General features: G+C 48.4%; 1 protein-coding gene across 1 annotated transcript in view; it reads right to left on the bottom strand.

Annotated features, from left to right (window-relative positions):
• Window positions 1-9,491: 9,491 nt before the first annotated feature.
• The window catches only part of JMJD1C (jumonji domain containing 1C), a 39,576-nt gene continuing 34,901 nt past the window's right edge, over window positions 9,492-14,166 (bottom strand). Inside the window, exons 20-23 of the mRNA XM_031956894.1 lie at window positions 13,694-13,833; window positions 12,018-12,194; window positions 10,886-11,017; window positions 9,492-10,749 (exon numbers count right to left, since the gene is read on the bottom strand). Coding sequence (XP_031812754.1) covers window positions 10,660-10,749; window positions 10,886-11,017; window positions 12,018-12,194; window positions 13,694-13,833 — 539 coding nt within the window. The 3' untranslated portion in view covers window positions 9,492-10,659. The remainder of the gene's footprint in view (window positions 10,750-10,885; window positions 11,018-12,017; window positions 12,195-13,693; window positions 13,834-14,166) is intronic.

Below are 14,166 nucleotides of genomic sequence, written 5' to 3'. Positions count from 1 at the left end.
GGCCCCCCCCCCCCCGGCCAGTCCGCGGGGGCTTGGTCCCCGACGCGCCGGCAAGTCGTGTTGATGCTGTATTGAGTATGCAGCAGCGCGCTGGCTCCGTGTGTTGTATGTTTTATTGTGTTGTTATTATTATTTTATTTTTTATTTATATTTAAATTTAAAATTTGATTTGATTTATTACTTTTTATATTAAAGATTGTTATTTTCCAAAGCACAAGCACGGACAATGCTCCCTTTTAAAATCTGTCACAGCTTGTTATCGACAAGACACGTGCGGGGGAGATTTCCCAGCGGGCCCTTGCAGAACCTTCTGTTCCACCCCTCCCCCCCCCCCCCATGGCCGGCAGCCCCTTAATCACAGCCGCTTTCTTGCTCCACACGCCGCCCGCAGTCCGAGCTTCGCCGTTGCTGGGGCGCCGGGCGGGCCTCCCCGCCGAGGCCGCTGGCTGAAAGATTTCTCATTGCTTGACTCTTTCAAACCCTCAGACACCGTCGTAAGGTTGTTAATTGACCCAATTTCACTTTTGTTGTGTGGGCCGGAATAGGGAAGCCTGAGAAAGGACAAAAAGACGGGGCAGCAGGGGCGGCTGGGGGGGGGGGGGGGCAGGGGGCGGAGCCCCGGCCCTGACGTCGGCAGGACCCGAGTGCAAATCCGGCCTCAGGCACGGAACACTTCCCGGCTGTGTGACCCTGGCCCTCTATTTTTGTCCATCTGCATTTTGGATTTCCTTCACAGGCTAATTGTACACTATTTCAGAGTCTGATTCTTTTTGTGCAGCAAAATAACTGTATGGACATGCATACATGTATTGTGTTTAACTTATACTTTAACATATTTAACATGTATTGGTCAACCTGCCATCTGGGGGAGGAGGTGGGGGGAAGGAGGGAAAAACTGGAACAAAAGGTTTGGCAGTAAATGCTGTAAAGTTACCCATGCATATAGCTTGTAAATAAAAAGCTATAATAAAAAATTGGTGTTTGTGTTATATTTCGTCTTATTAGATCCATCTCGGTATCTTTGATGATAAAGAATCTTCAGAAGCCTATTAGCCGGCGGGTCAGCCATTCCTCCCGGCTCCCAGATAAGCGCACCATTTATGCCCTTCTCAAATAGCCAAGGCCAAGCGCACCTCCCCGAGACCCTCATGCAAGTTCAGAGGGCATCAAAGGACTTCTTTCCGAGTTTGCTCATTCAACTGGTTCCAGATCTAGCCTATATCGCTCCGTATTTCCCATGGAAAAATACTTGGGATATTGCATTTGAGGCTTTGCTGAAATTTGTCTACAGCAATCTGGCCCTAGAGAGGTGAGAGAGAGAGACAGAGAGAGAGACAGAGACAGGGAGGAAACGGGATAAAGAGCATAATCTTTCTCAGAACCCCCTCCCCAGGAGGGCTAATCCTATTTGTAGAGAATGGGGGGTGCAGTGAGACTTGTTTTCCTACCAGAACGTCTCTCCACCCATTTCATAGCTGAGAAAGTAGAGTCCTGGGGATTTTGCCTTTCCTAGGGGGTATGAGCCCTAAGAACTGGATTGCTAATTAAAAACGAGGTGGCTGCTGGACTGAGGGATCCAGCGCAGCCAGTAGAGGGCAGCACAGTTAAATTAAAGAGCAGTTCGGTTCAGAGAAAAGTTTTTAATGACTCCTTTATTTATCAAGAGTCTGGGAGAGAAGCGTGACCTGAGGGAGGGGAGGCCGTGACGGCCCCGCTTGGGATCTGAGGGAGGGAGGGAGGGCTGGGCCAGGGCCCCCCTCCCACCTTTTTCCTGCAGAACCATCCGGGTCCAAGAGGAGCAGCCCAAAACCGTCTGCTTCTTGTTATAAAGTGACTAGAAAACGGCTCATCTCTATCAGCCAGAGATGCTCGCTGAGGAAGGCCCCAGCCCCCCCTCCTCCGCCCCCCCCCCTCCCCCCCCAGTTAGGGCCAGTCACAAGGGAGAGGCTTCCCAACCACAGCAGCTGCTGGACACTCTAACAAGGGCATCCATTAACCCTGAAAAAGCCCGAGTTAATACCCAGCTGAGGCCAAAAGTGGGGGGGGGAGAAGGGTAAAAAAAAAAAAAGCAAGATGGCCTCAGGAGGAGATCCGGGCAGCCTGGAAGGGCCAGGCCGCAGGTTCCCGGCCACGGGCCGCCTTTCAGGTGGAGACACCCACGTGTTCCCTCATGTGTGACCCACGCGTAAGTCACAGAGTGTGTCTGTGGGAGTTCAAGCTTCTGGAGGGGAAAGGTTTGGCTATTTATTTGCATTATTCAAGTGCTTTAGTTATGGATTAAATGTGTCAGCTGGGAAATGGAGGAGGAAGCTGGGAGCCCTGGCCTGGAGAGACCATTGAGACCCCCAGATTGTCTGGGGAGGCAATGGGAGGGGAGGGATTGTTACGGTTAGGGAGCCACTATACCCAGATCTCCAGCGCTTCCCTTGGGGTTCTCGGCTTCTTTTCTGCCTGGCGAAGCCCTTGGACCTATCTTGGAATCATATTCTTAAACACATACAAGAAAATACATAGAATGACAGAAGAAATCAACAATATCGAAATGCAATATTCAAATATTTAAGAAGTCCTTTAATATACATATCCGGACTCCAGGGTCACTTACTTAGAAGTGACCCTTTTGCCTTCTTTTCTTTTTGAATAATATTTTATTTTTCCCAGTTATATTTAAAAGCAAAATTTAATATTCATTTAAAAAAGCTTGAGTTCCAAATCCCCCCTCCCCCCCTCTTTTATTCCTCTCTCTGATGTTCAGCAATTTTATATAGGTTATGTTTATGTGTAACGACCCACCGCGCTAGCACCCAGGACACCCCAGAGTCAGCCCGAGTCAGGATAAGCAAAAGTCCTTCTTCTTTATTCTTCGTCCCCAGACGCAGGATTGAACAGGATGGAAGCAGATTCACCGTGACCGCCTTCTCCCTGGTCTATGTTGAGACTGTGTGTCCCTGGCTAGCTTTATTCCACCCCCCTAATGCCTCCTACAATCCTCTATCCACCAATCATTGAGCCAGTATGGAGCCAGTGGAAAGGACCATTTTCCAAGCATATGCCCATAGAGTATCGTCCAATCAGAAGTTAGCGCAGCAGTCAGGACCTCAGTGCATCAACTCAATAGCTCCAGCCCTCTATACTTATGTAATCGCACAAAACATGGCCATATTTGTCTTCACGAAAGAAAACAGACCCAACAAAAGCATGAACAAATAAAGTGAAAAATTGAATGTTTCCGGTTGCATTCAGACACCATCAGTTCTTTACCTGCGGAGGGACAGCATTTTTCATATAAATCTTTCAAAAGTGTCTTGGATTTTTGTATTGCTGAAATAGCTCGGTCATTCACAATTGCGCGTTCTTACAGCATTGCTGATACCGAGTCCAATGTTCTCCTGGTTCTGCTCACTTCACTTTGTATCAGTTCATAGAAGTCTTCCCAGAAGTTTCGGAAACCATCCTGCTCATGATTTCTCATGGCACAGTAATATCTCATTGTAACAATATGAAACAACTTGTTAAGTTGTTCTCCAGTTGATGGTTATCCCCTCCATTTCCAATTCTTTGCCACCACAAGAAGAGCTACTATATGGTGTTTCTACTGGGCCTGTATCCCAAAGAGATGTTAAAAGAGGGAAAAGGACCCATGTGCAAAAATGTTTGTGGCAGGTCTCTTTGTATTGGCAAGGAACTGGAAACTGAGTGGATGCCCATCAGTTGGGGAATGGCTGAACAAGTGATGGTGTATGAATGTTATGGAATATTATTGTTGTGTAAGAAACGACCAGCAGGATGATTTTAGAGAGACTGGAAAGACTTACACAAACTGATGCTGAGTGAAATGAGCAGGACCAGGAGATCATTATACATGGTAACAGCACAATTATACAATGATCAGTTTTGATGGACGTGGCTCTCTTCAACAATGAGATGATCCAGACCAGTTCCAATGATCTTGTGATGAAGAAAACCATACATATCCAGAGAGAGGCCGGTGGGAACTGAGTGTGAATTACAACACAGCATTTTCACTCTTTTTTTGTTGTTTGCTTGCATTTTATTTTTTCTCTTTTTTCCTTTTTGATCTGATTTTTCTTGTGCAGTAAGATAATTGTATAAATATGTATACATTGGATTTAACATGTTTTACCATGTTTAACACAAGGTTTTGCAAAGGTCAATGTTAAAAAATTATCCATGCATATGTTTTGAAAATAAAAAGCTTTAATATAAAAAAGAGCTGCTATGAATAAATTTGTGTATATAATAATAGGTTCTTTTCCTTTCTTTATTTCTTTGGGGAACAGAACTAGTATCATTGGTCAAAAAGTGTATGCAGTTGTTGATGGAGTTGTGAACACATCCAGCCATTCTGGAGAGCAATCTGGAATTATGCCCAAAAAAGCTATCAAACTGTGCATACCCTTTGATCCAGCAGTGCTACTACTGGGCTTATACCTCAAGGAGATACTAAAGAAGGGAAAGGGACCTGTATGTGCCAAAATGTTTGTGGCAGCCCTGTTTGTAGTGGCCAGAAGCTGGAAAATGAATGGATGCCCATCAATTGGAGAATGGTTGAGTAAATTGTGGTATATGAATATTATGGAATATTATTGTTCTGTAAGAAATGACCAACAGGATGATTTCAGAAAGGCCTGGAGAGACTTACACGAACTGGTGCTGAGTGAAATGAGCAGGACCAGGAGATCATTATATACCTCAACAACGATACTGTATGAGGATGTATTCTGATGGAAGTGGATTTCTTTGACAAAGAGAAGATCTAACTCAGTTTCAATTGACCAAGGATGGACAGAAGCAGCTACACCCAAAGAAAGAACACTGGGAAATGAATGTCAACTGCTTGCATTTATGTTTTTCTTCCCAGGTTATTTTATTTTTTTTTTTTTTTACCTTCTGAATCCAATTCTCCCTGTGCAAAAAGAGAACTGTTTGGTTCTACACACATATATTGTATCCAAGATCTACTGTAACCTCTTTAACATGTATAGGACTGCTTGCCATCTCGGGGAGGAGATGGAGGGAGGGAGGGGAAAAATCAGAACAGAAGTGAGTGCAAGGGACAATGTGAAAAATTACCCTGGCATGGGTTCTGGCAATAAAAAGCTATTTTAAAAAAAGTGTATGCAGGATTTTATAGCCCTTTGGGCATAGTTTCTCACTGATTTCTGGTTGGCTCAGTACCCAACTCCACAAGAAGTTTTCCCACGTCCCCTCCAACATTCATCATTATCTTTTCCTGTCACTTTAGCCAATCTGAGAGGTGTGAGGTAGTATTTTAGATTTTGTTTTAATTTGTATTTCTCTGATCGATAGTGATTTAGAGCATTTTTCCTATGTCTATAGATAGCTTTGATTTCTTCATCTGAAAACTGCCTATTCATATCCTTTGGGCATTTTATTAATAGGGGGATGGATGACTTGTAGTCTAATAAATTTGACTTAGTCCTCTATGGATCTAAGGAATGAGACCTTTATTGTGAAACTGGCTGCAAAATCCACCCCACCCCCCAATTTCCTTTCATTCTAATCTTGGCTGCATTGATTTTGTTTGTGCAAAAACTTTTTATCATAAAGAAGAGAGTCCGTGGCTTGAGAATGTTATAGGCCAGCAGGCTTGCTCTGTTCATATTTTTAAAAAGCACTTTTCCTTTGTTATAAATGGGAAAGTTTAATGGCAGGGGTGGGGAGATGTTGGAAAATGACTTTGGTAAAAACCAAAGGAAAATCGATGAAAACTTTAAAAGTCAGTCAACAAACATTTATTAAACATCTATGATGCCAGGCACTGCATTAAGGTCTGGGGATGCAGAGACAGGAAGAAATAGCCCCTGCCCTCAAGGAGCTCTCAGTCTAACAAGGAAAACAAGGGCCAGCAACCTCACAGGTACTTTTAATGGCAGAGAGACCAGTCTACCTGGATTTGATCGATTGCCTTCAGGGGGAAAATGACAGCTCGCTCCATGTAGAATCAGAGCAGTGGATGGGATGGGATTCTGGCAGAACCAGAATCCTGTCCTGGGGCTTGAGGGGATGCGTCACGGCCAGGGGGTCCCACAGGGCAAGGGGCAGCAATGGCAGATTCTGAAGGAGAAACTTTTGATTTTACCCCACCCACCCACTCAAGTGACTTGGACAAGTGCATCCCCCTCTCTTGACATTCACTTGTAAAATCAGGTGGAGGGGGAGTTCAGGAGAACAGCCTTAAATCCTTGAAGAAAACAATGTTTGTGGGCAGCTGGGTGGCCCAAGTTGGCATCAGCCCTGAAGTTAGGAGGACCTGAGTTCAAATCTGGCCTCAGACACGTAACACTGCCTGGCTGTGTGACGCTGGGCAAGTCACTGAACCCCAATTGCCTCAGGAAAAAAGAAAAAACGTTTGCCAGACGCCGGCCTTCTAGAGTGGGCGCTGTCTAATAGTAACTAGACTGTGGCATTGGTGGCAGGGGTACCAAGAACCTCCATGCCTGGGTCCGCTGCTGCACCCAGGGTTTAGGACCAGCGCAGGGGCTCTAAGGAGGGGATGGCTTGAGTCTCTGTTCAAAGGGGCAATCGGGTTGATGGGGCCTGCTGCCCTCTCAGGGATCCTCCCCAATCCCCAGTCACAGAAAGGGGGCAGCTTTTGTGGGCCGGAGGGTTTGCTTGGCGCAGGTGGCGCCTGGCTGGTTGGTGGCTGATGAGTAAAAGGGGGACATGAACCCTGGCAGCCACATCCGAAGATGTGGAGAGTAGAAAAGCAGATGGGCACCTGCCCTGGCGGCCGGACCCCCAGAGTTTGGAAGGCAAGAGGGCACGGCCCCGGGGGCAGCATGGGCCAAGTTTGTCTGAACCTGAGGAGGAGGGCCTAGTGTGTCTGCCTGCTTGGGCTCCTCTATTCCCCGGCAGAACCCACTGATGAGGATGTCGTTTTTAGGGTTCCTGGTTAGGGAACCAAAAATATGTTTAGGTTTGGGAGTTCCCTTTTGTAGGGTCTAGATTTAAGGAACCAAAATGAGATTAGAGTTTCTGGTGGTCAGGGAGTTAAATAAGGTCTAGTGGCAGGTTCGGGGTTCAGGGAACCAAATGGAGAGGTTTGGCTCCCCTGCAACCCTTGGGAGTCGGGGCAAGGGTAGGGAGTTTTGGGGACTCCCTTCTGGTGGCGCAGAGATCCTTGTAAAAGAATTTACAGACCCGAAAACCTAGACTGATAAAGGGGGTTTATTATGGGGATTGGAAGTAAGGTTAGGTTAAAGTCTGGTTAGGGAAACAGGTGAGGATGAAGAGAGAGTGGCCCTGGAAAGAGTAATCCAGTGGCCAGGGGCCCTTGGTGTGCCGAGCATGGCATAGCTGGCATGTCAGAACCTCTGCCAAGGGAGGGTTTTAGTTTGGTTCTTTTATATTCAATGTCTTAGTGGGGGCTGGGACAGCTCAAGCTGGCTGCGAGCTGGGGGTGGCCCTGGATGGAGCTGGTACAGCTTGAGTTGAATTGAATGGAAGATCTACCTTTGAATAGGGTTGGAAATCTCAAGCAGCCCCACCCAGGTAAACCCCTTCCTCTGATTCCCTGGGGCGTCTCTCACTGAGGCAGGGTAGAGGGAGATTTTCTTCTTCCAGGATTTTTAGAGTTTCGGGGTCCCCTCTTCATTCAGGGAGTTAAACTCGGGGTTCAGAGAACAAATGGAGAGGTTTGGCTCCCCGGCACCCCTTGGGAGTCGTTGCAAGGCTAGGGAGTGTTGGGGAATCTCCTTCTGGCGGCGCAGGGATTCTCTAGATTGATAAAGGGGGTTTATTATGGGGATTGGGAGTAAGGTTAGAAATCCCGACAGAGACACATAGTCTCGGGGAAATAGAGGAAGGCCCTGGAAAAGAGTATTCCAGTGGGCAGAGGCTTCCTTGGCATGGCATGGCATAGCTGGCATGTTTGGAACGTCTGCAAAGAGAGGGTTTTAGTTTGGCTCTTTTATAATAGGGGACTTTGGCGACAAGCTGAAGGGGGCTCGTGGGTGGAGTCCCAAGTCGGCTCATTGCTGGGTTCCAGCTTGAGCTGAATTTGATTAGAATTGAATGTGTTTCTTTAATTGAAAGGCTGCCATTCTTTTGCTCCGGACTGAATCCACCCCCCAGATAACAGAATGAAAGTGTTTGTGTTGTTCCCCTCGGGCGGGGGTCCCTCACTGAGGCAGAGTGGAAGGAGATTTTCTCCTTCAAGGAGTTTGAGTTTCGGGGTCCCTTCACCACTAGGACTAAATGCAGTTGGGGGCACAGGGGCTCACGGTCTAGGTTGGCATGGAATGGGCCGCCACGGGCGGGGGTGTGTGTCCTGCACAGAGAGTTTGAGGGCCCCAATCTCATACAAGCACTAAAAGTAATAAGCAGGATGGAGAGAACCGTCTTCCCATCATCCTTCAGTGATAATGGAGAGCAAAGGGCTCGTGCAATGGCCAAAGTGTGGGGGGTGCTGGGCGTCCCACTTGGGGCTCCAGGTCTCTAAGGCGCTGGAAGAATTTTGCTTCTACCTGGGAGGTACAGGATGGATATGAGCAATCTCCATCTTATGGGAAGTGTGGGTGTTCTACCTTTCACCTTAGAAATGCCCCCCCTCCCCATTTGTTTCCTCCTCAGACCCAGGGGAACCTCCCCACCCATCACTTTTAAAGCTCCCATCAGGAAAGGCTGCCCTCCCCCTTAATGCTGCCAGGTGAGCCCCTCTCCCAAGGGAAGTTGGTGCTGTGGGGGATGGGGTGGGTGCATTGGCTTTAAGAGGCTCTCTGTGCCCCCATGGCTTCTCCCCGAAGAGAGGGCTTGGCCATTAAAAACTTTCTGATCCAATCCCATCTTACAGATGAGAAGGCTCGACAGCCCAAACCAGGCGCCCCAAGCTACAGAGCTAGAACCCGGATCGGGCCGGCTCTGCCCAATGTGCCAGGACCGAGGTCATTGGGGGGGGGGGGGGAGGGTGTCGAGCCTTCTCATCTGGGGGGGGAGGGCACGGGGGGGGGGGGGGGGGCTGGGGCGGGGGGGGGGGGTGGGCGGGGGGGGGGGGGGGGGAAGGGGCCTGGAGGTAATGGGAGCCACGGGAAAGAATGTCCGCAGTGTCCCACAAACGTGGGGAGGGGGAGGTGCACAGTGTTGACTCACTTTGGGGGCCCGCATTTCAGTAAGGGGCTGGTGAGCGTGTGGAGCGGCGCAATACACACAGGCCATCCTTAAGTTGGGAAGGATGAAGGGAAGTCTGGAGGTGGCGGCGGAGTCGGAGTGTGGGGGTTGGAGAGACGCTGGGGCCAGATGACGGAGGGGGAGCGGACCCCGGGACAGGAGGAAGGGCGGCGGGGGTGGGGGCCAGACACCCTTGGGCCGATGGGCCCGGGGCTGGGACAGGGCGGTGGCAGGGGCGTGGGCAGGGGCAGGTCGGGAGGGCCCTGCCAGGGTGAGCTTCACGGGACGGGCTGAGATCAGTGAGCGAGCCGGTGACGCAATAACTTCACAGTACAAGTTCAGGCTTTCAACTTCTATTTTATTGTTTCGCTTACTTTTGATACTTTAGATACTTTAGATACTTTTGATACTTTAGAAGTGAAATCCCCCAGCCAATTTTAGTTTCCCCACACATTGAAAGAAAATACACACAACCCAAAAGACACCAAAATGAACCATATATTCTTCATCACATAGTCCTATACAAACGGGCAATTAGTCTATTATTTCCAAGAAAACAACTAGAGAAGGGGAGAAGGCATGAAAATGAAAACATCGCATAGCTTCAAGAAAACGCTTCTACCAACACCATCCAGTGCACAAACTGGAGAAACAGATAGCAAAGCAACATCAGATAAAGTCATTTTAATGGAAAATGTAAAACCCCTTTTTACGTCAATGTACAAAGCCATGTGTAACACTTGCACTTTAACAAATAAAGCAAGCCAATGTTTTAAAAAAATACATCATTGAATGTATATATATGTATATATTTACATAGCATATTTAAGTTTAATATTTAGCTTTAAAAGTTCCACATAAACTTTACCAAAATGAGACACTTTTAAATAAATTACACCTTTTGAAAATGTTTAATTGTACACTGAATAACTTCAATAAAGCATTGAAGGGTCTGTATTTAACATCTACGTTTATATACTTTGTACTTTACAAATTTTACACTTATTTGGCAGTAATTTCAGATTATGAAGACTGCTGTGCGAATCAGCAATTTCCCAAGTGCAGGCAATAGCTGGTGTTTGTGGACTAACTCTCACAGTTAACTGTCTCAAAAAATGTAGTGAAAAATATCGGTTTAATTTTAGCAAACTGTACAAGGATCACATTTACAACTGATCAACAATATAGCATAGACTTTTGGGGGGGGATTTTTTTTTGTCTTTTTTTTGCAAAAAAATAAATACATCATTTCAATCTGACATCTTCACAAACTCCATGTACACTATAATACAGACACAGCAGCAGAGCTGCACTCACTCACGGTTACACTTAACATTAAAACACAACAACTGGGACACATGAACCTATAAATACGTTACTATGGTGCCAATAACAAGCAATACTCTTAATAGATTTTCTTGGCACTGATGGTTTGTGAAACTTATATAACAAATGTGCACACTGATTTTCATATAGGAGCCCACAAGCCCCAATCCAATCGAAGAGCACTTAATTTTCTTCCAATTCTTCCATTTCATCTTCATGTGTCTTCAAAGCTCTGACTGCTTCTTTAACTGCATGGTATAAGATATTTTTGACCTGAAAGAAACGGTGAAATGCCGGTCACCCAATTGGAACGTCACTAAATGAAAACGCCCTGTCCGCCCGCGTCCAGGGGTGAAGAGCACCGCTGGGACTTGGGCGACATGGCGGTCCTCGGGTAGCCAGCCCTTACCTGCAGTTTGTCATCATAGTTGATTTCCTCCTTCAGCAACCTTAGTTCCTGTGTTAAGTGAAATGATTGTACAAGATGTTCTGGAGACACAAAGTCTTCAGTCACCTGAATACAGCTGTGAAAATTCTGCACCTGTCCCCAAAAGAAAACAAAATTGTGAAAACCCTGGGCTCTGGGACTCAGAGGGACCGCAAGGTGCCGAGGACTCTTTTCCCAGAGCTTTACGGTCCAGAGGCGTCGCAGCACTGTGCTAGGTCGGCCGGGGGGAGTCACCGGGGGATCTCTTGGCAGGGCAGGGCAGGGCAGGGCAGGGCCCAGGCAGCTTGCACAAAGGAGAGAGGAAAAGACTAGGAAAAGGATTTGTTCAAAGTCAATATAGGGGCAGGGGGAGAGAGGGCCCCGTGGCCTTCTGGAAAGCATACCTCAAGTCCAAGGAAAATTAAAGCATTGTATTAAATCGAGGATCCCAGAAGACCCCCGGGTCAGCCCTAAGTTTGCATCTCTTGGAAAGCAAGCACATCTACACGTGACCTTCAACGGGAGAAATCCTTTGGTTTATCTCTTCTCCAGCAACTCCTGGTGCTCCTGCCCCCCCCCCCGCCCCCCCAGCTTTGGGGCCATCTCACTGTTCATCGACATTATTACCAAAGGCCGGGAAGGGGACCCGCTTTTGCCAGGCAGAAGAACAGCCCAAGCATAAGCAAGCACTTCGGATGACCCCAGGGACTTCAGCTGTCTCCATCCTTCCCTCTCCCAGAATCGGCGAGTCTGGGTTGGCTTGATCTCCGGCTCCTCTGGTTTGTTTAATGAATGGCGGAAGGTGGCACCCCACAGCCGGAAGCTCCCCAGCGTCCCATCTTTTGGTACTTCGGGGACCCAAGGGCAGCAATTGCTTCTCAAACTAACTTGCTCCCACCTAAATGATTTTCCATTTGGAGTCAGGCCCACCTGGGCTCACGCCCCTCCTGCTCTGAAACACTACTTTCGGCCCCTGCTCTGAAGGGGCTCTAATGGAGGATGACAACGTGCAAGTGATTCCCCTGGATCAGAATCAACCCTCGTGAGGCCAAAGGTCAGTCTGGCCCACCCGGCACCTTTGCCACAGATACCACGAATGAGGTTTTGTCTTTACCTGGTGCAGTGCACCTGCTGGCAGAATAATAGCATCACCAAGAAACTGGACGACCGTGCACGTCTTCACTCCGTACTCCTCCAGCAGCCTCTGACGGAGTTTTTTGTTCACGTACCAGCTCTGGTCACGGATAGGGTCATGTTCGGGTAGGGCTTCGAGGCCCTGTTCTTTTGCAATCTGGAAAGCGGAGTGACAACACACACACATCACACACCCACAGGCACCAGTCTGTCTTTAAAGCAACTCCACCCGTTTTCAAGATTTTGAGTCAAACCGAAGAGATCCTGATCTGGGCTCAAAAAAAGTGACAAGAAGCTGACTGCGCCCGCTGAAGGTTAACGTGCTCCTTTGCTGCTGCTCCCCTGTGTCCCCAGGTCTCTAGCCAAAGCAGCCTACTAAAAACAAGATCCCATCAAAAAGCTGGAGGCCCCAGGACAAGTGTCTCCCTTAAGCTAGCAAACACTGCTCTGAGGAAGGGGGAGGAGTAAACCGGTCATCATCTGACTCCTGTCATGGCTTCCCCCAGTGTGGGTCTAACTTTAACACAATTATTAGAGATAGGAAACTGCAACCTTTCACTTAAAATTCGCATAAATGAAAGCACCAAACGGTGTCCCGCTGCAGCATGGGGCAAGCAGCCTGCGGGACAAACCTCTCAGCAGAGGCAGAGTCACGTTCTCCGACTGATGAGAGAGAACGGGGCAGAGTCTGGACTAATCCTTCCAGGGAGTGACAGGCTTGAAAGCAAACAGACACCGTGGGGAACCATTTTCTGTCTTCTTGGCAACTTTTTAAAGCATCATTCAATTTGGTGGCATAAGTTCCCTGCAGCTATGATGCCAAACTCAAAAACTTTTATAGCTACGGATCCCTGGGGAAAGGGCACTGATTTATAAACTTATAATTGATACATGATTTATAAAACCACATTAACAATATCTACACTCAATTGCATTTTTATCTATTTTGCTCTATCTGATGTGTCTATCCCAAAGCGACCAAGTGTAAAGGCGCCTCTAGCATTTCCTGAACACCTCCGAGGGGCACCGTGCTGGGCCCTGCCCTCAGAGGGGCTGAGGAAGGCTTCACGGAGCAGGGAGAAATTGGGGAGGATCGGAAGGAAGCCAGAGAGGAAGGAGGTGGGAAGGCTCTGTGCCTTGGGGATGGCCAGAGAAAACGCACGTCTGATCTAGGAAATGTCCAGAGGAGGTGAGGGACCAACAGAGAAATGACCTCACATGACCTCAGAGGGGGGGAGACAAAGTAGGCAAGTGCCTTTTGTGGCCAGACAGAAGACCAAAGGGGGTTAGAGCCTTGAAGCGGGCAGACCCCCAGCAGCGGTGTCTGCACCAGAGGACCAGAGGAGAGACGGCGCAGAGGTGGAACTGCCTCGCCAACAGCGCAGACGGGGGGGGGGGGGGGGGGACAGAATGGGGGGGGGCCAGGGATCACAGCCAGGAGCCAAGCCTGAGGGATCAGAAGAAGGAAGGCCTTGGCATTTATGTGGTACCTACTCTACACCCAGCATAGGGCTCAGCATTGTTTGTACACCTGGGATGGCAGAACAAGCACTAAAATAAAAAACTACCATACAACACATGGCTCTCTGGACTGAGACCGGCCCCATCTCTGGCCTCACGGCTCCCCCGCGCTCCCAGCCCTCAGAGCACACGCACCTTCTGGAGAAACTCCCTTATCTTGTCGGTGTCTTGGCTTGAGAAGATGTGCCACAGAGCACCGGGAGTTTCAGTGGAGTCTTTGAGTCTTCTCTTTACAATGTCATCCAGGTCCTCCTCTTCAAACTTCTTCAGGACGCCTGAAATATGGAAAGGGCTTTTCAAGCCTCCCGCCACCGACGGGCCAAGGAAGAGCACCCTGTCGTGAGCCCTCGGGCACCAGACCCAGCTGCCCAGAGATCGGATCCTCCCGTCCTCACCCTCTGCCCTTCTCAATCACATGCCTCGATATACCCGAAGGGAACAGAAATAAAATTGGGACCATTTCTGATGACAACAGAAAAGGAACCAGAAACACTCTCATCGATCTCTGCACAAACATATCACTGGAAAAGAAGGAGGGGAGAAGAGCGCATCTTTAGAGGGCCGAGGCAGGAGGGCAGAGACGTGACCGGTCAGCCGGGCCGCTGCTA

Source organism: Sarcophilus harrisii, chromosome 2, assembly GCF_902635505.1.
Source record: "Sarcophilus harrisii chromosome 2, mSarHar1.11, whole genome shotgun sequence".
Classification (NCBI taxonomy): Eukaryota; Metazoa; Chordata; class Mammalia; order Dasyuromorphia; family Dasyuridae; genus Sarcophilus; species Sarcophilus harrisii.
The sequence above is the reverse complement of the archived record's forward strand: the minus strand, read 5'-3'. Positions and strand labels throughout refer to the sequence as shown.